This window comes from Spea bombifrons, chromosome 7 (genome assembly GCF_027358695.1).
Source record: "Spea bombifrons isolate aSpeBom1 chromosome 7, aSpeBom1.2.pri, whole genome shotgun sequence".
NCBI lineage: Eukaryota > Metazoa > Chordata > Amphibia > Anura > Pelobatidae > Spea > Spea bombifrons.
The window spans coordinates 35,151,865-35,178,583 of record NC_071093.1 but is presented as its reverse complement, the minus strand read 5'-3'; the positions used below and the strand labels follow the sequence as shown (position 1 = coordinate 35,178,583).

Below are 26,719 nucleotides of genomic sequence, written 5' to 3'. Positions count from 1 at the left end.
TGGTTGAGTTTAGGCGGTGTCAGCTGGTTGTCTGTTTAACATACTCCCTGTAGATTGTAAGCTCCTTTTGAGCAGGGTCCTCCTCACCTGTTGTTTCTGTATGCATTCCGGTAGGTTGTGATCTCCTTACATCTGCCAAAATTAGCCCATCAGATGATGCATTATTCATCACTCCAGAGAACATGTTTCCACTGCTCCAGAGTCCAGTTGTGTGCTCTACACCACTCCACCCGAAGCTTGGCATTGCTTATAGTGACCATTGGCTTGTGTGTGGCTCCTGGGCCATGGAAACCTATTTCATGAAGCTCCCGACGCACGGTGCTTGTGCTGATGTTGCTTCCAGAGGCAGTTTTGAAACTCTGTAGTGAGTGATGCTACAGAGGAAGGGAGACTTTTATGCGTTACATGCTTCAGCACGGTTTCCCCCCCTCTGGGTACGAGTGGTCTACTGCTTCATGTTGCCTAGATGCTTCCACTTTACAATAATAGCACTTACAGTTCAGACCTGGCATGGCAGAATATTCGCAAACTGACTTGTGTCAAGGGTGTCATCCTCTTCGGTACAACCCATTCTACTGCCGATGTTTGTCTATGGAGATGGCTGCCTATATGCTTGATGTTATACACCTTATCTTAGCAATGGGTGTGACTGAAACAACTAATCGGGGTTTCCACATACCTTTGGCCATACAGTGTAAATGCTGCTGTTTATACACCTTTTATTGCAACATTTGCGAGCTTTGGAACGTTACCAGAGATTCATACCCAGAAAGGAAGAATGAGAGACAGAAAGGTTTGAATGATTTTTCATTCATAATCCCCCTACCCAGTTTTTTTTATTATTATTATTATTATTATTTTTTTTTTTTAATATTACAGCTCATACATATGTCAGGTTTTCATGCATTTTGTTAATGTATTTGGCTTTGAAGGGCAAACTCAATTCACATTGTCCCTGGGCAAATCTCAAGTCTTTATGTAATACATGTTTTCAACTTTCCCATGGTGTTCAGAGTTAATCAATGGTTTGTTACCATGTTCCAGTACAGTTTATTTTCAGCTTGCTGTTGAAGTTAAATATTTGGCTGGAAGAAAATGCGAGGAAGTTGGATATCCAGGATAATCACATGTGTAGACCAAGATTTCAGCTAAATTCACTGTAATTACTGCAAAAGGCAGTCATTTTTTGTTGCCATTTAAAGCCTTCTTACAAAATGCCACAAAAAAGAATTGGTCAGTTGTTTTCCTTTTACAAACTAAAACAAATGATCAAAATTGCATAAAATTCAGGAACGGGCATATTTTTACATGCTTATGGTTTTGAATTTCGCCAGTACAAAGAATTATATTCCTAATGCTGCATATGGTTACGATTTAGTAGGTGGAACGGCACCAAAATCCTCATGTGTTGCACCTAAGCTGGTTTTAGCTATTATTATTTACCGTATTTATCAGCGTATAACACGCACTTTTTAAACCTAAATACGAAGCTGAAACCCTACCTGCGTGTTATACGCCGGTTAAATCCTAGAGCTGCATGATTTGCAGCGACATCTCCCTCACTTCCGGTCCTGGGGAGAGTGCGTGTTATACGCCGGCAAGTACGGTATCTTATTTATAAAGGCAAATGTAGAACAAATCACATCCAAAGAAATGGGAAATGCTGATTCTGCCAAATGTTAGCACTTTTCCCCTAAATAGAATACAAAACACATTGCCTCCAATAGAAAAAGAGGATGGACTAGGGCAGCAACTAATGTATTTTGGTCTACTATGTAAACCAGACACTTCTGTCATTTTAATGCAATTAAAGTAAATAGTAAATAAACCTGCAAACAAGGAAAATATCACTTACCTTATGAAAAAGCTGCAGCTCCATAGCTGCAGCAGATTGCCCCTGTGTGGTCGGTTCTGTTGGTCCTATGATTGGCTGCTTAGAATGGCCAATCAGTGGCAGGAAAGCTGTCCCTTTAAAATCAATTGGGGCATTTTCTAGGCATATACACGGGTGGTCTCATTAGACCCCCATTCCCCCCCCTGAAAGGTGTGCAAAGCCTGTGCTGGAGATCACATGACATGAGCTGTTTTTGGCCTGTATAGTATATTGCTGGGGGGGCGGAAGAGGCAGATGTATGCGGACGCCATGAAAATGTATTGGGACCTCTCATATGATGGCTGGAGTATTTCTCTAAAATATTATATAATATTATAGTACTAAAAACGATCTTCACAAACTCTGTTTAGGTGGTTTATTGACAATTTGTATAGAACAAGAAAAGTGCAGAGTGATTGACAGTTGTCGTCTGGTTGTTTTCATAGCCCGATATGCTGCTACAATGTCAATGTTTATTTTTCCTCAAGCACAAGATCATTATTTTTTTTCTTCAATTCCCCCTCACTCCAAATAAATGTAACATTAACGTTTAGTGCATTTCGCATATGAAATATTTATTTTGTCTTCTTCGCTTCATACTATGGTTTATATTTGCATGATGGATAGACACTTCCACATAAGAAGTCTGGATAAAGAATATACCTGTTGTTATAAGCTGATTTCGTTAGGCATTTCCCAAATTCTCTGTCACATTTGCACACCATTTTTTGGCATTTATCAACCGCCTCATCTGAAAGAGAAAAGTGTATGAAAGTCTGTATCGTTTTAAAGATAGAAACACGATATTTGATGGCGGATAACCGTTCAGCACATCTGGTCTTTCTGTTTTTCCTGATGTAAAGACTCAAAGCTTAATCGGTCCTTGTTCTTGTCTTAGATATCCAGACGCACACAAACATACACAGACAAAGACACGTGCTCACACAATGGCATACCCCACACACACACACTAACACACCCAGACACACAAACATACACAGACAAATGGCATACCCCCCCACACAAACATACACAAAGACATGCTCATACAGTGGCAACCCCCAGACACCCAGACACACAAACATACCCAGACAAAGCCACATGTTCACACAATGGCACCCCCCCCCCCCGTGCGCACACACACACACTAACGCCTCAGCCTGGGTCACAGTTAATATGACGTTCAGTGGCCTCGCTCAACCTTCCTGCTGGAAATTAGGGAAATAAAGTGTAGGTGTCGGGACTCTTTTGTCCCTACTTCTGGAGCATGCCGCTGTCTCTTTGGTCGGCTAATTCCCCTCTTTGCTGCCCTGGATCTGTCAATACCCCTTTGTAAATGTATGGGGGACTCTACTGAACCCTCCCATATTCATTTGCTTCTTTGCCTACTTGCATCTAATTTTCCATGCAGGCGATGTGTTTGGCCAATCAGCTCCAGCTGTAAGAAGACCCCCCCCTGTGCGCAGTGACACATCACAGCCTTGGCTGACTAGGCCTAAGCCTGGGGTGACAGGTTCAGGGGCGGTAGACTCCGTACAATGGACCGATTACAAGGGAGATCTTCGATCTCCCCAACTGGCCTATTTACGCTATGGATAAACTTCATAGACATCATTAAAAGGCGCAGGGACATGACATAGTTATTTTTTTTCTTTCTTTTTGTTTTTTTTTTAATGCATATTAAGGTATTCAGAAAATACTTTAACATACATTCTTCTTTGGTGGGGCATTCTTCTTATGGGAAGCTCTGAGTTCTGGCTTGGCTCTCACTCATCACCATCCTGCTGGCTCAGCAAGCCATAATTATGATAGGAAGTCTGCCCAGCAGAGGCTACTATAAATTTAATCATACGGGGACAGCAGCATGTGCTGAAGTTACATTTTTAATATTACTATAATTAAAATGTGTCCTCGCTTGGCTTTGCAATTATAGAGGGTTGACGTTACATTCCCTGTAACTTGCGTCCATCGTTGTGCCCTTAAAATGCCATTTGCTGTTTAGTCTGAATTTAACACATTTGCTCATCTTTGGTTACAAAGCATGTACAAAAATATTTTTCTGAAATTCATCTTTTATTTAGAACAACGATATTCTTGTCTGAAGGCAATTTCATAAATCTGATGCCAACTAAGGGTGAATATGTATAATATATTCCTTCTAGTGCCCATCAGATAAGTAAAAATGAATCACAGAAGACTGGTTTCGGCAGGACTTACCACAATTCACAGCGTTATCTTTGCAGGTCCAGCTGTAATGACCCATTTTGGTGACGCAGCCAGCTGCATCCGCTCTGTCGTAGCAACAGTCGTGCTGCTGACAGCACCTTACAGAAAAAAGGCAAGTAGTAAATGCGGATAAACCTGAACGTTAGTACATTTGTTACTAAAAGGCATTGAATAATATAACAAATTTACAAAAGTCTTCGGTGAGCTTGGGTGGAAGGTAATAAAACTGGGACATCCCTGCTACAGCCCTCAGCAGATCTCTCCAATATGTCAACTCAAGACGTACCATAAAGCCACAGTCCATCCTAGTCATTGTGGAGTCAAGGACTTCTCCAGTTGCAGCTGAACACTACGCCTCCCTCAATAACACTTTTCTAAACTTTTCCATCTATTTCAAATTGACTGGAAGAACCTCAAAAGCTAAAGACCAATATATCAGGCATGTTTTATAGGCTGGATTTCTTTACGTTACAAGTTTACATTGACCATGTTGAAATTGGCTGAACCAATTATGATTGATGATATCACGGAACCAGCAGAGTATCGCTAACTGATTATCTTTTGGAACACTTGTCACTGTGATAAATACTTGGATACAATGTATGATCAAAATATAAAAATGCTAAAACATATATTAAAAACCTATTTTGTATCTAACCACCAATTCATTTGGCATTGCATTAGGTAACTTTCATTAACCATGAGCTCCAATGGCTTGTGGAAGTCGGATGATATGATATACAAGCAATTGCTGCTGACGCAGTGTGGTTTTTTAATAGCCCCTGTCTATGTAACTCGGCCAAAACAAACATAAAACGTATTTATAGGCTAACAGTATCTGAGATAAAATAGAACATTGCCGTGTGCAAGAGGTGACCTAAGGTTTACATTCTGAATTCTGAGAAAAGTACATGGCATGAGAGCCCAGCCCAACAAGCAGCCATATTTGTAGTTTTTATCTCTAGGCTCTGTAGGCTGGCATAGGAACACATCTTTATTTGCTGCTTAATGGAGAAGAACGTAGATGGGACTTCAAGTTGAGGGATCAGGCCGTCCCCAGCACAGTGGCCAATGGCAATCTTTTCTTATGAACTGGTAGCTAGGGCTGGTTCCACCAAGATGGGTGTATGGACTTAATGCCGTATTTTGGTCTACACCATAGTACACATTTCAATTACTAGCTAGTTATAGACTGTTTAAATGCATGACAAAATGTATAAAATTATTTTTCTTCAAAACTCCTTCAAAGTAACCACATATTATACAAGGCCAGCTCAGCAACTTGGGTGGGCCTTTAATAATGTACAGTGAATTGAAATGTGATTTAGTAAATAAATTCCCTAGACGTATTACTTATTTTATCATCTTCCATATCATCTACGTACCAGTCTGTCCTGTCTTTTGGCCTTCCTTGGCCTCCAACTCCACAGTAGCACCCATACCCAATATAAGCAAATGAAGATCTACCAGTGTAACAGTAGATAACTTCTGCCAGGTCCACAAGTCCCCTCCGCCGAATCACATGAGATTTGCCTTCTATTTCTTTCAAAGCTGCAAACATAGAAACATAGGTTTTTATAGATGATATCAACCAAATTACAAATGTGATATTGTGCTTATGATCCCGGGTAGTGTTTATTGTTCACTATAGTAGATGGGTTTATCATCTGCGATGATCACTATATGTTTCTCCATGACCTGTATTGCACTGCATTTTCAGAAGGGAATTATATGATAACATACAAAGAATATGCACCATACACATTCACGATTATACGTATTATACGTTTCAGGGTGTGCTTGTGTACTTGTATTTGTAAAAGTACCCGTGACTTCCTTGTGTATTCTTCCCTTTACTTCTTCAGTGCATTTCCATTGTTCTAGTTACATCATTCTGTAAAGGATACCATTTTTTTTTACTTTGTTATATGTAACATTAAAATATAATCCCTAGACAAAACATTCATTTAGCTATCTAATATGTTAAGCAAGTAAACCTCAGCAGTTTATTATTTCCTTAGTCACCGACATACAACTAATACATACACTGTAATAAGGCCTGTCAGTGGCAACAGCCTCTCAGTGCATTCAAAGAGATCAATGACAACCATCTCAACCAAAAAAAAAATCTCCACCAGCCTAATGTCAGTCTCATCCTGTCCACAAGGGCCATCCAGAGCCAAAATATGAAGCCAACATCCCATGTGTGAAGGAACCATTCATCCCAGATGTACATTCTCATCAGTGGGGTAAGATTAACATCTATCTATGAACAAGGATGTCTCGCTGTTGCACTTGGGGAGACCACAAGTGATCCCCACAAAAGAAAAATATACCCCGCTGAGGCCCATGTAATGGTACCAGTGAACTAAGAGAGTCTTCTGAGCAGGGAGACAGGCTATTAAGTTGCTGTCCATTCTTGGTTGAGCTAGTCTTGTACATTTTTTACACATTTTTATCCTTTGGGAGATCTTTTGGGTTCTCACCTAGTGGAACAATGACTCCAGACGTGGACCTTTTTGCTCACTTGTGCTTAGAGGGACACCAGCTGGATCTTACTGATTAGGACTAACTGGTGGTACCAGAGAGTTGTCTTGTATTTTAATCTTGGATTGCCATTGTGGGTATGAATATTTTGATAAAATTAGAGTGATTGTTTTCTCTGAAAAGTCGAAACGAGTTTAAACCTGAGGTTATTGTCGGTGGGGGTAGAGCTGTTTTTTGGTTGCTGTGTGTCGTCTGTTGAATTCATCTTTACATTTAATAATGCAGCATAATAATACTCTGCTTTTATTTATCTCATAGCCCCTTGGCTTGATGACTCTGTATTCTTAAGGGCCCATCTATCACAAATAATCAAAAAATAAACTACATTCTTCCTACATATTCTAAGTGGGCACATGCATCTATGGGGGCTATTAGCAGCTCCTTGATCCGCTTGCATGGCAATGCTGGTCATGATACAAATTATGATTTCAGTGGATTTAAATGTCTTTTAGCTATAGGCGGGACAGTTATTTTTCTCATTTTCAAAGACACAATAGCTTAATGTCTTTACAATTCACAGGAGAGAAACGTGTGACTAGCAGATCAGCATTCAAGGAAACCGGATCATTATGCTATATTTCACGATTCCATCAGTATGAACAATAAATCGCCAAAAAGTACACAGTAAAAATTTTTCAATAAAGTTTACCTTTTCATTCCCACTTTCATGGTTTTGTTGCAAAAAATATATATTTTAGTCAAATTGTGATAAATCATAATAGGAAGATGTTAATGAGTATAGGAAATGTTCAGATTTGTAAATTGTGATCTGTTTTGATCTCATGATGTACTTTTTATATTGTAAACCAACACTAATAAATGCCTAATAAATATTTAGCTGTAATTGTCAGCATCTTATCAGGTAATCAGATGTTGCAAAATCCCCAAACATTAGCTTAGATTGAGATGTTGATTAAAAGAGAAAGAGGGCAAGTGGGTAGATTACATCTTGCCAGATAGGCCACAAACACAGAACATCCCTCCACTTTGCATTAAAAATTATGAACAACGTTGCTCTAGAGCATGGGGTTCTTCAGTATCTTATACAGAAACAGATCCTCTGCCCACCCAAAGGTATCATTCAAACTCCACTTGTCTTCAACCAAGCATTTACTCAATAAAAAACAAAAGTGAAAATAAGCGCTACAAAAAAATTTATACAAAAAAGAGAGCTTCCAAGCCAGGGCAGTCTCCCTTAAACTAGCCCAAAAAATAATCCAAAATAAAGTGAGAGTGAGCTGTAAGTGGTAAAATAAATATATTATGAAACAACACCGTGATAGAATATAAAAAATATACTTATGTATCTATATATATCACTCCACGGTTCTTCTTTCAAGCTGATATGGATAATATTACATGGAAAACAAACAAAATAAAGCGTACATAGCGTAACTTGTAGTTAAAATGAAGAAGCAGTCCAAACTCGTTATAACCACTTGAAAAAGGTAATAAGAGTTTAATCTACAATGTAGAAAACGATAGGTAGTAGAACATGTGGAGCGTGTAAATATCCGTACACTTCAACATCGGGATCTGAAGGTAAAATGAATATGCCTACTCAGTCAAACCAAAAATAATTGAAAAATGTCAAAAAATTTAATTTAAAAAAAAGCAAAAAAGGGGGAGGATAGGAAAACCAGGGGTGTCACATTGTAACTGGGTGGAAAGTTTAGAATATTTACAGAATAGAATGCCCAAGGTACAGGATACGCATCCTGCTTCAAACTGGCGTTTTTAAATAAGAGTTACTCATGTAACATAATATATGTATGAAACAATAATATATATCATACCATAACATAATATATGATATTCTGTCTAAAAGGAAAGTTATTCCCAAATTCAAGTTATAATTCAAGTTATAAATTCAGATAAAATAATTTAACTGCAGCAAATTCACATAGACAGAATAACATGGTCTATGAGAGGGTTTCTGCCCTAAGAAGTTACTCAGGGGATCCCACAATTTTATGATACATTGTGGGCCTTCGCCTTTAGATTTATGTAGAAGAGTTTGTTGTTCAGGAGTGAGGGAAGTACAGTAAATGGGTTGTGGCGAGTTCCTCTTGGGTTGAGCTAACGCCCAGTGAAGCCAACGAGGGCTCAGAAATATCCAGCATAAGTCACAAATTACAAGGGAATAAAGGGAGATCTTGAGTTACTTTGAGCTTTAGCTTTGAATGGTGGCTGTGAATGGACCTAAAAAGGGTGATGATGGTGTATTTAGGTATACATTTTGGTGGTCAACACATTTATAGAACACAATACAGAAATCCACGACATGTAAGGCTCTAACACTTTTGTAAACTACCTGTATTAGGACCATAAAATAAGTAAACTTTAAGTGGGTTACAAAGAAAATGCATACACAAAAATGCTGTTATGTAGGGAAAGTGCCTACAGATTTTTTTTTTCAATTAAATTGGGATCATGTTCATTTGACATGTGAGGATTTTTGTAAGGACATATATTTTAAAACTTAAGTAGAAATGATAGATTTATGTAGAGTTAGGGTTGGTTGGTTTGACTGAGGCTCGAGCCCACCACCTGGCTTGGCTTTGGCTCCTTGAAAGAGGAGAAGTTATAACTAGAACAACGCCCTTCAGTCATCGGGCTTTTTGTCTGCTTGCTCATGGTTACTTTTCTCCTCTTCTGCTAATGACATGAGAATAAAATGGAAAACAATATTGGAAACAATTTATCTGAATACTAGAGCTGAAACAACGAATCGATAAAATCGATAATAATCGATAACGGAAATCATCGATAACGATTTCCGTTATCGATTAATCGAGTGATCAATTCGTTGTTGGAGCACTCGGCTCCTTTTACTTACCTCCGCGAGCGTTCCCCGCTTCTGCTACACGCTCTGCAGTCTCCGCCTTCTAGCTACGTGACGGATGTGACGCGTTCCGGAGGTAAGTATTCTTCATGGTCTATGTGCACGGATCGCACAGAGCCACTCGCACAGAGCGAATCGCTCTGTGCGAATGGAGCCACTCGCACAGAGCGGTTCGCTCTGTGCGAGTGGCTCCACTCGCACAGAGCGGTTCGCTCTGTGCGAGTGGCTCCACTCGCACAGAGCGGTTCGCTCTGTGCGAGTGGCTCCATTCGCACAGAGCGGTTCGCTCTGTGCGAGTGGCTCCATTCGCACAGAGCGGTTCGCTCTGTGCGAGTGGCTCCATTCGCACAGAGCGGTTCGTGAGTGTGGGTGCAGGGCAGAGTGGGGGTGGGGGTGCAGGGCAGAGTGGGGGTGGGGGTGCAGGGCAGAGTGGGGGTGGGGGTGCAGGGCAGGAGACTGGGTGCAGGGCAGAGTGGGGGTGGGGATGCAGGGTGTGAGTGTGGGTGCAGAGCAGAGTGGGAGACTGGGTGCAGGGCAGAGTGGGGGTGGGGATGCAGGGCAGGGTGTGAGTGTGGGTGCAGGGCAGAGTGGGTGCAGGGCAGAGTGTGAGTGTGGGGGCAGGGCAGAATGTGGGGGCAGGGCTGGGTGCAGGGCAGAGTTAGAGACTGGGTGCAGGGGCACAGTGCAAAGTGCTGGGTGCAAAGTGCCAGTGCTGGGTGCAAAGTGCCAGGGCTGGGTGCAAAGTGCTGGGTGCAAAGTGCCAGGGCTGGGTGCAAAGTGCAAAGTGCTGGTGCAAAGTGCTGAATGCTGGGTGCAAAGTGCTGGATGCAAAGTGCCAGGGCTGGGGCAAAGTGCTGGGTGCAAAGTGCTGGGTGCAAAGTGCCAGGGCTGGGTGCAAAGTGCTGGGTGCAAAGTGCTGGGTGCAAAGTGCTGGGTGCAAAGTGCAAAGTGCTGGGGCAAAGTTTCTTGAACAGTAATAGTCCACCTCTTTTCAGAATGTTTGGGGTTATTTTGTTTCATAAATATTGTGTTTGGGTTCTTGTACTTTGAAAATATTGTTTTTTATTACATCATAACAAAATAAGAATGTTAATGTAAATTTTAAGTTGTTTTTTAACATCCAGTTCATTAAATTCTTTTAAATAAACGAAAAATTTGCATATTGTTTTTTTTTATCCGATTAATCGATTAATCGAAAAAATAATCGGCCGATTAATCGATTATTAAAATAATCGTTAGTTGCAGCCCTACTGAATACCAACCTTGGCCAAGCTGTGACATAATAATAATGTTAACAAAGATAATATTTAGTTAATAAATTATTTTCTCCTGTTTCCAGCACATCCATCTGGCATGTCCTTAACCTCAGAAAATATATGGTTGTCTAATCTTCTTTCTATGGTTGGGGTGGAAATAGAGTTTGTGTAGGTATTTTAAGGTTATATATTTTAGTTTTTAATGTATTCATACCTCTAAGGTCCAGCCTTTCATTTAGTATTAAACAAAACTACTCCCTCGACAAAGGCTTACAGATGAAATGTTGGGACATTTCCACTCCTATTCACTGTATCTAAGTTGAGTTTTAAGCTACTTTGGTTTTGTTTAATTTGTGTTTTATAGTCGAGGTGACATTGTTTAAAATGATTTTGATAGAGTATAATGGATAATCCTTTTGAGTATTTATGTATAAAAGATTACTTAATATATTACACATTTTATATTTTATATATTTTCTAGCTTTGTTTAAGGAGCTGTGTTTTAGGGATAGAGTTGTCTATTGGGCTCTTTTTATGTTTTAGGTAAATCACTTTATAGTCCTATCTATTAATAGTATTTTTGTACGAGGTCCTAAACATCTTGCCATATATATTTAGATGAACCTTTGAGAATTTATTGAATAAACATCATTATGGTGCAGCTTGGCCAAGGTTAGTATTCAGAGGTACATTGTTTCCAATAGTTGTTTCCATTTTATTTTCATGGCATCAACAGAACAGCAAGTGCCAATAAGTTACCAATACTGGCCAAAATTATTTTTGGAACATACAAAGTTTATTCTCCACTGCAGTTGTCTGGGGTGAAAAAATAGCTTATTTTCATGCATATTAAAGCAAAACATTAGTAGAATGTTCCAGTTGATTGCTCAAAATTGTGTATTTAGCCACCTATTCGCACTAGCGTTTTTCCGATAAATAGGAGCATTAATATTTTACATATTTCAGGAGCTAACGATGATGTTGGCTGCATTTGTGAATAGTTTTTATTCTTTAGATCTTAGACGTTACCATTAATACAGCCACAATATCGATATTAAAACTTAATAAGAGTGCAACAAACAATATTAAATAAAACGTGACTTTCATATACACAACTTTAAGAAAAAAAAGTATGGAAATGAATGCATTTTTTCCGGGGACTATATTAATAATATATCATCTCGCAGCCAATCTAACAATCTTACTCTGGGTTCATTCGTTTTTCCCTATTTTTTGTCAAAGTAGCAATATCCACTAAAACAAGGAAAAATAACGCTTTCATGTTGTATCACCAAGTTATATTAGAGATAAGTTATTATATTGTTTGCTTTTTTTCTTTTCAATTTTAATCTTATTTTTTTTAAAACAAGTTTGCCCGTAGGCGTTTTTTCTTACTGTGGTTACTTATTAAACCCATGACTTTGCAGGCAGGGCAAAGCAGGTAAGTATTATAACTTTTTTTTGTATAAAATGTAAGTAATAATATCTATTATTCGCTTCCCTTTGCTTTTCTTATAAGAAAGTATTGCTGCATAAATCTGAACGGTCCATTTCCATTGAAATATTTTATTTTATTTAAGTTGTACCTATGGTCTGACTTTCAGATACACACCGGATATAATCATGATAATTTATCATTTGCAACACAGTGTATATGGTCAGTGAAGATTACACATACTCATTCACATAGTCTCATCTATAGAACGTCGACCAGATCGTCAAACTGGAGTTCCAAACTCAACCAGGGAGAATTTCAATCACACAAATCCAGAAATCATCTACTTACAAATATAAAGGCATAGCATGAGTACGATCTTCATCTCCATTGAGTGATGGCAAAGACACAGAGTTCTATTGTATTTCTTCTTCCTCTTACGAAGACTGCAGAGAAGAGTTCCTTTTTAAGTAGCTTTTCTATGACCTTAAGGCATAATAACTATGTTTCTCTCCCAACAGCCTCTTTTTGTGTGTGTGTAGGTCTGTCTGTTGGTATTCCTGGCATCTGTCCCAGTGATTTCCCGAGTTTGAGTTGTAGGAGGTGGTGATACCATTTCCGCTTGTGTCTTGAGCAAACATTTCATTGAATATTTTTTTAAATGTTTTTTAAGCAGAGAGCAGCGCAACAACACTAAAGATCCTGTGTGACCTTTGTAGACCCAATGGACCTTTCTTATAACTATACGGTAATAAATCATGTTCTCCTATTTTTTTTTTATACGGCAGCTATAGAAAACTTGACCAGGGTCATCTTAATCAGGACCAGCCTTACCATACAAGTATACTAGGCAGCTGCCTAGGGACCATCCATGAAACCAGAACCACAAGCAAGTGCAAACGGGAGGATGGCACCTGGTGCAAACATCTAAAGTGCGATGTAAAGTGATATCTGTCAGTTGCTGGATCTTCAAGACCATCTACAATAAATCTGCATCTTTACAATCATGTGCACCAATTCCTCTGAGAGCCTGCCTTCCTTCTCATAACAAGGGATCATCAAGGAACCTATCTGGCAATTAGTAAGCCCATTGATCAACGACCCTTAAATTGGGCTTGTGTGAGAAAGTATAACATCTCCATTTAAGCGTGTAATTAAAACACGGTATCATCCTTACCATTTCTTTCTTAGTCCAGTTACATTACAATGTCCTCATGTTAAATATTTTTTTGAATGTTCTGGTGCTATATAAAGAAAGTAGTGTAATACAGTCCATTTTTATTGTGTAGAAATACAGCATGCAATTGAAAAATGATGCTTTACGCCATCTTATGCACCATATAGAAACTAAGCGACCTCAAAGCTAGAAATCCAGAGTAGCCGCAAATGCTGTAAAGCGAAACACGAGATTGTTTTGTATTGTATACGATAAGAGCTGAAAGGCTTTTTTTGACACTATACAAATCTTTAGCTGCGTGTTGTATGATAGATATTTCTCCACACCCTAAATTAATCTCCTTGTAGATATTACGGCCAAATATACACCCAGTTCTCTGTCTTTAGGAAGCGCATTCCCGTATTTTTATAACCTCTCCGTGACCGAAGGTATTTCATAATCAAGACAATATCGTACCCACACACATTTTATATTGCTTTATAGGTATGAGTACTGGTAGTTCTTTATTTTGAAACCATATTCTTTCATATAACACAATACTTGTTTGTTTTTTGCTTAAGACAGGGGCCACCACTGAAAAAGCCCACATTATGTTCAGCCTTCATCTCAATTATGCTCCAAATTATATGAAATTATATTTGTATGCATGCACTAAGCTAGCTCACTTTTTTTAAAATCAAATTACAGATATTTAGGAGTATAAATGTTACTTTATCAAATTACTTAGTGTGTATTATCCCAGGATAATTATATGTTTTTTTCCCTTCTTTTTCTTTTATGCATGAAAATCAACAATAATTACCCGACAGCTTAATAAATAAAAGGACAAAGGAATATATAAGAATAGAGAAGAAGGGCATCCTCCAGGATCTGTATAATAAACAAACTGATTTTAAACAGATTTTACACAGTGTAATGGGAAAGAGTTTTTATTTGTAAACTGCCAATTTCTTTGGGTGGTTTTGCCTGTCCTTGAGACGAAAGATTAAATAAGTGGAGGGGTGCATGCATAGTCATTTGCGGGGGATTTATACATACACATTCATTTACATGGCACAAAAACCCCCAAACCTTTCACATTCTTCGTATTATCACATTCTGTCCACACACTGCAGATTAATCGGCATTTATCACTCCATATCATGCCAAAGTATTACTAAAGACTACACATTTATTAGAATTTATTTATTCCACATTGTTTCCTTGTAACTATTATTTCCACAGCACTTAAAAATCTGATTTTCAATACTTACCAAACAATTTAATACAAAAGATGTACAAAACACAAAACGATCTCAGCTTTTTTATGAAAATCTTTTATTAGGTTTTTGTCATTAAAGCAAACAAAACAGAAACATTAACAGATAATGCTGATCCCTACCCCTCCCCCCTCCCCAATCCCTCTGCTTTTTAAATCAATAACACAGCTGATGGGGTTTTTTGTTCGGGGGAAATTAAGGGGTTCTATATACTATACTCAATACTAATCATTTTTTTAAACCAGCCAACTACTACTTGGATATTGAAGCTCCAGAAAAGGCATGTTTCTTAATGTTTATGTGCTACCGTACACTTGCATACCAAAGAGCTCCTACTATAGAAATGACCTGCGTAAAGACTTAATATAACTGCAAACTCATTGCCGTTTCACTAATTACATGTGAAATGGCTCATTTGTACAAAGATGAAATATGCAATGCGGTGTTACATATGGCTTAACTCGTATGCACTAATTTGGGCCTCAAATATAATGAGAGAGAATGAGAGAGAGAGAGACACACAGAATATATATTCAACAAGAACAGCAGCAATAAAATACAGCTACAGATAATCAGTCATTTTATACTGTGTCACAGGTTAATAGATATGTATGTATGTCAGCCCATATATGTATAATGTATGTAATATACATTATTTATTGTCCCGACTATGTTTCTTAACTAAACAGTAAGGGGTTCACTTACTTTACCTTAAAACAGACAAAGGGGTTTATTCACTAAATGGAGAGTTAACAGGAGAGTTGTGTTTCATCTCTTTGGCTTCACTAAACATTATGAACGGCCACCTCAGAAACTTGGCTGGCTCCATAGAATGCATTCATTAAGTCAGTGAGATTTCAAAATCAAATTTCAAATCAAAAATCATATTTGAAAAAAAACCCAAACAACTAAAACTTCCCAAACAAAATAGTTAGATATTGCAATTAGCAATGAATCATTATATAGAGGTAGTCTTAGCTCTCTTTGCATGCATCCAATAAGAAACTCGGATTGTAATATGGAAAGCAATGGGTACTGAAACCAGATTCCCTAAAATCCGCTTGGGTTATACTTGTGTTAATTCCCATTAAATCAGGATTAAAGTCTTGATTCCGCAATCTTATGTAAAATAACTTATTTGAAACAGTGACTGAGGCAAATGACACATCTTTATAGAATTAATTATTATTATATCAACAACGTTTCTGAAAATTAAATGTAACAGGACATGTTTAAAGAAACCCACATTATCTACCAACGAAGGCATCTGATAGTTTAGCAAAAAGCAGCATTATTTCAGCTGGATGAACAGCTTTAAATATTTCAAATTAGGTATTTTTCACATGGCTAGATGGTGAATACAGTGATCATTCTTTAATCTAAGATTTTTAATCTAATACTCTAGATTTTTTGATCTTCCAGTAAAGACATCACAAATAACGGTAAACATTTTTTAGTTGATCAAAAAACAGTAACAGCATCATATATTGGAATTTATTTTCAAGTATCATAATCCAAAGTGAGGCAAACTTCTAGAAAGGCACAAAGTGATCTGGAGTCACAGAAAGGACTGGAGACGGCGCGAGTTTACATCCTAACCTTCATATGCCAGCATTGTATATGAGTCCGCTGCTTACCCCAGTGTCTCAAAACATATTAATGTACCGCATGAAATGAAAGGCGTGACGCACAGGTGATACCGCCATCCATAATGCCCTTTATATGGAGACTGGCATATTTACATGACACCAAAATACTTTCTGTGGCCATGATGCGGCACAGAGGCTGGGTGGATGAAAAGCATGACGGTGCCGGTTGGATTGACTTTCAGGTTAATCAACGTGTTTGATTTGAAGTATCCCAGGAACTCTTTTTCAAACACATCATACAGCTTGTAGCCAGCAGGACACTGGGTGATGTTCAGCATGCCGAGCGATGTAGCGATGGGTTTAGGAATCCCATCATCCCCCGTATTAACTATCGCCACCGCATACTGACCATTCACCATCTCCCTCTTCCACACCTCCAGCCGTCCGACCTGTAACAGAATTGTTTATAAAAAATAAGATGTGTGTGTGAAACGTGCGAGGTGGTCGGCACGTCCGAGACATCAAAGCCACTTTGTTGATATGCACCAGTTTGTTTTTTATGCCTGCAGAGACCAAGCAAGCGCCTGTCCAGTTTTCTGCATTGATGAGGAGGAAGCTGGAGAGGTGCTTGGGTGGAGATGCTCCCTGGTCAGTTAGAGGAGAGTTGAAGAGACCGGCAGAAGCATCTTTTTTAAAGTATTTTCTCCGTTGACACAGCATTTCCTGAGCCTGTGCTGGAGCGGGCCAGAGGCAAGTATATCACACAAGATGTGTTCCGCTGAACATATCCCCTCTGTACGGCAAATACTTTGAGGGGATTCAGCAGACATTAACGTTTTGTTATGGACAACATGGAAATGTAAAGGGACCACGTAGCTATCGTATACATTAAAGTTCATATGATGGCTGGAGTGTCCTTTTAAGCTGCCACCTGTCCACAGACCAAGTGGATGGATAGAGAACTCCATGCTTGCACAGTTCACTTAATTCAGAACACGGGGTCTACAGAACCCTATAACGCTCGCTGCGGCATTTAACAGGGTCAACCACTATATAAAGCTGCACATCTTGGCACCATCTGCCTCATTATAACAGAATTTCAGGGGTGAATATTAAAAGAGGAAGGCTGGGGTGAGGGAGGACTCTGGTATTTTAGTTCTGTACAGCTGGTACGGGCTGAATATAATAAAATCTACAACGTGATATGTATCGGTCCACTCCTGATTATTTACACTAGGTTTCTTCTTATTATGGCTCCCACCCACTAGTTTCACGATTGATGCATTTGTGCTAAATGTGAGTTTATATTCAGTTCAATCTGTTGTAAATGTGACATGTAAAAAACGATAATAAACAATAAAAACGTTACTTGGCAATAGAGATAAATACCTTTAAAACCTGTCTCCCCTGCTTTCCTAGAGAATCCTGATTGATATGGATGAGAAGGCGGTTTTGCAAAAGGTCCTTGGCGTCTTCAGAGATTGTTCTTAAATCATTGGACATGATAAGTGGAGCTGCCAGAATCGCCCAGATCGCCAGCTGGACTTTAGACTGTTCGTAGCTCAACCCAAAGTCCCCAGTGATCAGCTAGAAGGCAGAAAAGCAGACAATACACGTATTTACAGAGAAACTCATACTGTTCAGCTGATCTATTTCCGTACAGCTTCGTACTTTCATTACGACACGGTATACAGCTCATGCTATCCACAGAGAAGCAGAAGAATAATCTCACCATGTCAGGATCGTTCCAGCGTCCCGGGCCAGCAGCCGGCTGCAACACATCCTGATTCGCAGCGTACCACTTCATTATAGAAAGTACGCTGTCCCAGGAGTCCTGAACGTCGCCGTAATTTCTCCACATGTTACAGATATTCCCAAGTAGGGTGTAGTTTACCTGTTAAAGTTTAATGTACAAAAATGGAAAAATGAATGCTTATCATTTGCATATCATGCAAATATACCATGGTCGTTTTTATTTTGCCTCGCCAATGTTTGGGGTTTATTTATTAATATGGGAGACAGCAGGGGCTTGGAGCTTTTACACTACCTGACTTAACTCTTTATTACGAGTTAAACTCGTAAGACTCCTTCATGGCTGCTTCTAGTGCCAGGTGAGTCAGGCAGATGCCTGGGGTGACTGGGCCAGGGGAGCACCAGCAATTGCTCTAGAAAATGCCTCGAGTGTTGGGGTGCAAAGGAGTTAGCAGAAGACACTGTAAATGATGCTCAATAATAATCAGAGAGATGCCATTCTCTCAGGAGAAAATATTTGGGGCTGACTCTTCATAATGCTTAGTACTATCAGGGAGTTAAAACGTTCAGCTCTTCCACTTTACCCCAAGTGGCTGAAAAGTTACACCCCTCTCACAAACTCCTGACTGGTGTGTCGTGTTGTGACCGGTGGCACACCTGAGGAGCACCTTTACTCTGAGAACCGGCGTGACTACCTATCTTGCAGCCGGCTACAGGTACTGACCCACTATAATTCAACAATAAAGAGTTCTCTCTCCTGACAATGATCAGCTGTCACGAGAGAGTTAGAGTTCTGCTCACCTGAGGTGGGAGGCCTCCCTCGTAGGCTGGCCAACTACAGGAATACAGGATAGGTCTTCCTGTTGCGTTTAAAGCCACGCTCATTTTAGGGTATCCTAAAATAAAGAACAAACTTCATTCTTATACATCAAAAGTACAAACATTAAGTCAACATAATTGCACCACTACGTACCATTTAAGTAAAAAATCTTCAGATATAATTATTTCTTGCTTTGAATTTGTGTTATCAAATGGGAGGTTTTTGAACCATTACACAAATTGTGGTGGCCTTTTAGACTAGATTTACTCTTATATTAGTTGATAGCAAACAAGCGGCCATGCTAAGAGACTGTGCCATACATTATGGAATTTATGTGAGCAATCGCTCACTTTTGGGCTCATAAATATCTAAAGATAGGATAAAAAGTCTTATTTATTTTTACAACTAAACATTTACTCTAGATAATGAATGCTACAGGATCATACCCAAGAACTCTTATGTTTGACCCAGAGTCTCCGAGAGAAGCCCTGCTTCCCAAGTCAGTTTCTGCTTTCTCTGGACAGGGGCATGACATTTGGCCACACCCACTCAGTGCCCATTCCCCTCCCACTAAAGACTGCCGGGCTAGTCCCGCCCCCATGTGTGGTTCGCCCCCCTCCTTCACAAACCCACTCTCCTAGAAGATGGAGAGCTTGGGTAACCTACCCCTGGGAAGTTCCCAGATATGTACAATACAGATACAATGGACAGAAGTAAAACAGATAGCAGACCTATGGCTTTCTCCGTGGAATTTGAGTAGCAACCATCAAATTTTAACATATCGACTTCCCACGATGCAAATGTGTCGGCATCAATCTTGATAGTTTCGAGAGTGGTTCCAGGGTAGCCACCACAGGTATAATTACCCATATCACTGTATATACCCAGCTTCAGTCCTTTGGAGTGAACCTGCATCAAGGGAGAGGAAGAATATCCATGGCTAACACTTTATAAAACCAAAAACAAATCATTACAACAGTAGTAGTAACATTGATCTTCTCTTGTAAAGGAAGAATGATGGTGACAAAGGAATATATAATATAATATGTTTTATCTCTGATTTATGCATGGTTCTCGTATGATTGGATGCCACAGGCATATTTTTAAGTTTTTTTCTTGATATATTATGTATACGGTCCCAGTCTGTTCTGGTATACATATACCTAGGACTCTATCCTCTCTACTGAGTTAATCAAACTTTATCAGTGGAAACAATGAATTTCTCTCATTTTGTCCCAATAAGATTCATTTATCTTGAGACAGGAGGCTGCTATTGTTGTCAGTCATGTGACGTTCCCTGCTCAAACGCCACACAGAGCTGCTTCTTTATGGCAATGCTAACAAAGTCCCTTCCTCCATTGATTTTCATTAGTTAAGAGTCAGACTGGGGCATGAACAATGAGCCATTGAACTGCTAGACATGGAGATGACTGTGAACATTGACAGATCAAGCTTTAGATTTTTATTTAAATCTATTTATTACTGGAATATTATTGGTTTCCACATACTCACATAGTCAGCAAGTGCCTTTATGCCACTTGGGAACCTGTCTGGGTCAGGTTGGAGTCTTCCCTGAGAATCCCTTTGTTTTAGAGACCAGCAGTCGTCGATTGACAGATACACATATCCAAGTTCTCTCCAGCCACCATAAACCATTCGGTCTGCCATGGCTTTTATTAAATTTTCACTGTAAATAACATTTGGCATCAAGCACTAATTTCTATTTGGTAAATGTGTACGTCTATGCATCTCAGCAAGAAAATATGTAATGATGAATACCGTATCAGTTATTTAAAATGAAAAAGAATTACATTTTTACGTTAAAATGAAAAAATAATAGCAATACAAAATAAATCATCCTACTTATTGAAGGAGCACAGGACACTCTCTTTTGAGATTGATTTTCAATCTACAGTTACCCTATATAGTGCAAGAGGTGTCTGACGTAGGAAGGCAACATCTAAACTCATGCTGCATTACCATGGCACAAACACAAACACAAAAGATCCCTTTGCCACAATGGGTTAATAATGCGACATATGGGTTTGCCGAAACTAGCTTGTTTTACTTGATTGTTACATTCATTTTATGAATGACATGGGATCATTCATGATAAGAGAACCTCCTCTCCGCCGTCCTGTTTAGTGGGGAAACAACAGCATGAGTGCCATCTAGTGGGCCTTTATTGCATTACAAAACTGTCAATAATAATAATAATATATTATCTATTCACTAATCTGTCACCACCGATTAAATCCTAAAATCACAATTGGATTTAAAATACTTGTTTGCAATATTCAAATATAATTCATATACCTAAATGAAACAGTGATCTTTTTAATACACATCAGCATAAGTGTTGATGTATACAATTTCACCATTCAAATGAAAATAAATATGTGTAAACAGGATAGGAGCTAATACATTAAGGCAAAGCATTACTGCTAAAAGTTCAGGGTCACTAAAACCAACCTTATGCAGTTATCTGGATCATTCTTGCAGTCTGTGATGCATCTGTATCGTTCCCACGTCATCCATCCCATTGGTGGGGTCTTCACTAAGCCGTTGTCCAGAGCAGTACTGAGCGTGTACAGGGTCAGCAGGAGGCTCAGTGATAAGAGATACATCGTATCCAATACTATCTGTGAAAATGTGAACAAAAAGGATTGCAGATTATCATTTGATGCAGTACAGGAATCTGGTTTAAACAAATGTGCACAATTCTAGATAGCAAAATATTTTGCGGTTTACGTTTGCCACGTCCTAATACTAAATCTTTTACAAAAAAAAAAACTAGCCAAACAAATTTATTACCCATAAAGCCAAACCTTGCAGGGGTCAGTCATGAAAAGGTTCATGGCTGCTAGAGATGTGTGCATTTCATGGACAGGGAAAGTGTCCTCATATAGATGACACAAAGGATTCAAAAAGTCATCATGTAGGCAAACCCTATGAGGAATCCATACCTGATGCGTTTTAATATAGATTATTTATATTCTTCTAAACAGGTCCAAAATCAGTATATAATGGCACTGATAGGGTGTGGCTGCCATGAAACATTTTGTAAATAGGGCATTTATTTCCTGCTCACATGATCCTTGAACATTCCTTACATGCAGTTATTCAACGAGGAGCGCCAGAGAAATCACAACTGTGTACCCAGGCGGAGAACAGCTCGGGGAACTGCGAACGGATTTACAAGAGAAACACCGAGACGCAATAACCATGGATCCTTTTCTGAAAGAAACCTTCCTTAGGCTAGGTTTCCACTTGGGTTTTTGTCCGGCGTTTTTTTCTTGATGAAAAACGCCAGGAAAAACGCCAAGAAAACTGCCACTGCATTTACCTGCGTTTTGGTGTTTTTTTCTGGAGTTTTTTCTGGCGTTTTAGCCTTTCTGTGGAAATTGCTTTTTTTGACCTTAGGCAGTTTTTCCAGCCTTTACAAGTTAGAAGTTTCACCCAGCTAAAAGGGATTAGGATAAATGGCAAGTATCTGCCCTCTCCTGATGTCATTTACTTGGTAGAGTTCTACTTAAACGCCCCGGCGGACCCTTTTGTCTCTTTTCTGTGGTTTGTAAGGCATGCTTTATTTCGAATGTCTGCTCCTCTGGGAAGATTGGCCCCAAATGATGGTGCAAATTGTTTGCTGTTGCTTTTGGCACGCAGGATCCAGTTGATGCGTCGGGTAAGTTTGTTTGTAATGGCATGTTTGTTCCAAATGGTGTAAAATTCAATATGAACCAGTCCAGGACTTTGTTTTGTGTGAAACTGTTTGTTTTCAGCCTATTTCTCGTAGGACACACAGATACTGGGTCCATCCTCTGCATTGTAACTGTGGAAAAAACGCCATAAAAAACGCCAAGGCAATAAACCCACATGGCTTTTTCATGGCGTTTTTTCTCTCCCATAGACTTCTATTGGAGAAAAACACCAAGATTTCCTTGCAAAAAACGCCAGAGTGTCAACATGCTGCGATTTTGAAAAACTGCCACAGAGCCCAAAAAAGCAGAAAAACGCCAAAGAGGACTGAAAAAACGCCAAACAGAAAAACGCCAAGTGGAAATGGCATTTTGCGATTTCCTAGTGAAGAACAGCTAACATCTGGCTGCAACGTTTTTTCACTAAAAAAAACGCCAGGTGGCGCTATTGGCGTTTTTATGGGCGTTTTTAGCAAAAAAAAACCAAGTGGAAACCTAGCCTCATATTGTTTCAGGCCGTCACTCGCTTGATCATAGATATCCCAAGTCCAGTAAGGATGAAGCAAGCTGGATGAACAGTTGGGGATCTGTAGTTGGGTTGTAGGGAGAAACACTGATGTTCTTCAACTACAACCCTTATCAGACTGTACCTAATCGGAACCCAGTGTGCACCAGCAAAAAACAGCCCCATAATGTCAATATAAAATGATCGCCATAGGAACGGGACACCACATGTTTTACACTCACCCCATCCCAGGGCCAACTAAAAGAAATTAACTACAATGACCTACTATGTTCTCATGACTGGACACTGAATGCCAATAGTCACAAAACCTCATGATTTACACGTATGTAGCTGCTGAACCCTTTCTCACGCCTTTAGCGGAAGGAGCACAGGCTCAGTAGGTTTTTCGGCCTTATCTTTAAAAGTGCTTTTTTTCCTATATAAGTTACTCTAAAAAGTGAAGTAGAAAGATAAATCACTCTTCACTGTGAAAATCCCCCAAGACACACGGCAATGAAAATGACCTAGTGCAAAAAATATGGAGCTATGAGGGGAAAGGACTGGGAGTCGACTTTTTAATCCACAAACCATTACCGGTTCTGGTATTAGCAGTTTGGAAAGAATCCAGATTTACTTGTTTGTCACCCAAACCTGAGCCTTCATTGTCAGTGGTGAAGTCCTCAGTAAGAGTGGACAGTGTCAATACTTTTTTAAGAAAGCGGAAAAAAAAACAAATAAACTCAACTCAATAACAACTCAAGTCATATGATCTTCTTTAGGTGAGCAGTCACAAGAGACTCAGTCATGCGTTTAGGACTAGTAGTTTTTAGCTTTCCTTAACAGTGCTTTACTTGGTAGACAATTACCACACTAGAAAAACAGCAATGAGTAGAATAAAAAAAAAAAGAAAATAGTTACGTACTAACAGCAAATACTAACAAGACAGAATGCTGATTTTAATACTGCATTCATAAAAGCTGGGTGTAGTTCAAGAAGTAATGGTGTAGTAGAAAGGGGTTAATATTTTATGCATTATCCAGCTGAGCGTCCCCTCTTTGCAAGTACATGGAGGGATTCTGTAGAATGCCCCATATATGCATTTGCCCCTTTCCCCATCCCCCAGCTCAAAGCAATCCAAAAGATGTGTTGGGCTGAATGTGATGTACTCACCTCCACCGGCTCAGTTTAAAAAGATAATATGAATGCTTACGAAACTACTGACAAAGTATTTTCATATGTATTCGTTGTTCAGGGGGCTTCCTGTGACACCGAAATGTGACTTTTAATAATATACAGAAAAGTTTTTTTTTTCCTCAATACATCAACTTTTTTCCTATTTGTGCCTGGGGAAAAAAGAAGTAGGAATGGGTCGGGTCAGAGATTTAGCCATAAGCCCACTTAACCTGAAGGGTCTCCTTGTGTTGCTCAACTGCAGTGTCACAAGGTGGAAACGTGGGAGCTGAAGTGGAGGTATGTGTTGCAATAGAAGATCTCCCCACCTGGCACAGCTGAACAGTGTCCAAAAACTGGGACTGTCCCATGAAAACAACAGACTTAGGAGAAATGCTTATCAAAGAGCAAAAAAAGATCCCCATGGAACAAAATGAATACGAACAGTTTATAATCAAGTAATAGTATACTACTTGTGCCTCTTCCAGGACAAATCTCCATCATGCACTCCCTTGCAGACCTTGTGCTGCTCTCATACTGCAGAGAGGTTCTTCCCATAATGTATACAGGACAGCAAAGCAGCGGGTGACCGGAGGCTGTCCTGGAAAAAGCTATTTGGTGAAACAGGCATCAGACCTACAGCTTGTTTAAATATCATATCCCAGCTGGCCAGAGTTAAAGCGACCGAGGAAGTTATGAAGTGAGCTGCCCTGTGTCACCTGATGGAAGCAGAGGTCTGATCATTCCACAGGCAAGTGCAAAAGTCAGTTTGATTTCCATAAAACACCTTTTTACACACTAACCTACACTGCATTATGCAGCACAGAATACACCTTTTTTAAAATTAATAACTACAATTTCTTATAATATATATATTTCTGGAGACATATTACTGGTGCATAATAAATAATTTTACAGATAAAGGGCTTGTACTAAAAATCAGGAAACAAAACAAAAATGCTAACTAGAGACTGCAGGTCTCTATATGATTCTCCTGCAGTTCGATCCACTTGTGATCATATGCAGGGTCCTGATTTTAGGTCTCCTATAAGTACCTACTATAAAAATATTAATCAAACTACATCATGACTTGGTTTAGCTGAAAGGAGACATTAGCTGATGAAGTTTCAACTGGGAAAGGTGAAGAAACAATAAGCAAAATAATGTAACGTTAAAAGAGCCTAAACATATGATTGAATGCCTCATCGGACTGTACCTGTGCCCACTGCAGGTGGATTCTCCCACTGCTGTAACCGGACACAGTGACACAATGGGACACAAACGCCTTAAACAGGAACTGAATGCAGAGATCACGAGACCAGCCCGAGCCCTCCTTCCCCACACACACACATTCACTCACACACACTCTAACACACCCTTCTGTCTGGGGATCCATTGAGCCTGTAGACAGATCACTGCTGCCATCTGCTGGTACATGTTATAAAAAGGCGTCCACACCAGGATATTAACAGGGATTTACCATAATCATTGAACTATTCCTTTTTCAGGGCCCGCTCAGCCCCTCTTCAATATTTACCTGAGCGGGACTGTGAATGAAAGTCAGCCCTGGAAATATTTGACAAGCTTATGTGCCCAGATGCCACATGAGGGGCATAACTAGAAACCACAGGGCCCCAGTGTGAAAATCGCCATGGGAGCACCTCAGCTTTACAAGAAACATGTCCCACACTGCCACCTTTGCCCCCAAACAGCTTGTCTTTGCCATCTGTTCCCCCAAACAGCATGTCTGTTTCATCTATACCCCCAGACAGCCTGTCTGTGCCATTTCTACCCCTAAACAGCCTGCCTGTGCCACCTCTGCCCTTAAGCAGCCCGCATGTGCCATATCTGCCCCTAAACAGCACACCTGTGCCATATCTACCCCTAAACAGCCTGCCTGTGCCACCTCTGCCCTTAAGCAGCCCGCATGTGCCATATCTGCCCCTAAACAGCACACCTGTGTCATATCTGCCCCTAAACAGCACACCTGTGCCATCTATGTCCCCTAAACAGTCTGCCTCTGCCGCCTTTACCCCTAAACAGCCTGCCTGTGCCACCTCTGCCCCCTAAGCATCCTGCCTGTGCCATCTCTGGCCCACAAACACTTATACATCTATTCATTCACTCACTCACTTATTCAATTATATGAGAGTCTGTGCATTGTCTTTATGTCCAGCCCGCAACCCAACTGCAGCAACCGCTCTGACGCTAGAGCAGCAGATTGAGTTAGCATGGAGAAGTGTTGGCCAGTGGCCCCAAAAGCATTAGCCAGTCCGGACCAGTCATAGACTATACACTGTCCAAATATCATGAGATACTGGAGTAAATCCTATTGGTGGCTAAAATAATTAAGAAATGATTAAACATCCTATGTATTATACCATTGCACAGTGTGACTTCTCTACAGACGCATAACACGTGTATGAAATGTAGCGCAGCGCTGTGTAAATTACATAAAAACTAAAGTTAAAAACCCAGCAGCGATGATCTGTAACTAAGTACCCGAGCGCTGCGCTCGAATTTCGCGCCCTCTCATTGTGGCCGCACCTCGGTCCTTCTCCCACTAG

The 26,719-nt window shown here is 39.8% G+C and overlaps 2 protein-coding genes across 2 annotated transcripts; both read right to left on the bottom strand.

The window, feature by feature from the left end:
* Positions 1-2,244: 2,244 nt before the first annotated feature.
* PLA2G10 (phospholipase A2 group X) lies at positions 2,245-12,741 on the bottom strand. Its single transcript, XM_053471712.1, has 4 exons — positions 12,534-12,741; positions 5,485-5,650; positions 4,091-4,197; positions 2,245-2,624 (listed from the first exon to the last, which is right to left on the bottom strand). The coding sequence occupies exons 1-4, from the start codon at positions 12,571-12,573 to the stop codon at positions 2,473-2,475; spliced, it is 465 nt and encodes a 154-aa protein (XP_053327687.1). The 5' UTR covers positions 12,574-12,741; the 3' UTR covers positions 2,245-2,472.
* Positions 12,742-15,769: 3,028 nt separating this feature from the next.
* NAGA (alpha-N-acetylgalactosaminidase) lies at positions 15,770-25,468 on the bottom strand. The gene is made up of 8 exons (XM_053471881.1): positions 25,369-25,468; positions 21,252-21,421; positions 20,292-20,466; positions 19,511-19,688; positions 18,761-18,855; positions 17,940-18,101; positions 17,597-17,794; positions 15,770-16,656 (listed from the first exon to the last, which is right to left on the bottom strand). Exons 2-8 carry the CDS (start codon positions 21,404-21,406, stop codon positions 16,357-16,359), a joined length of 1,263 nt encoding a protein of 420 aa, XP_053327856.1. The 5' UTR covers positions 21,407-21,421; positions 25,369-25,468; the 3' UTR covers positions 15,770-16,356.
* Positions 25,469-26,719: the final 1,251 nt, after the last annotated feature.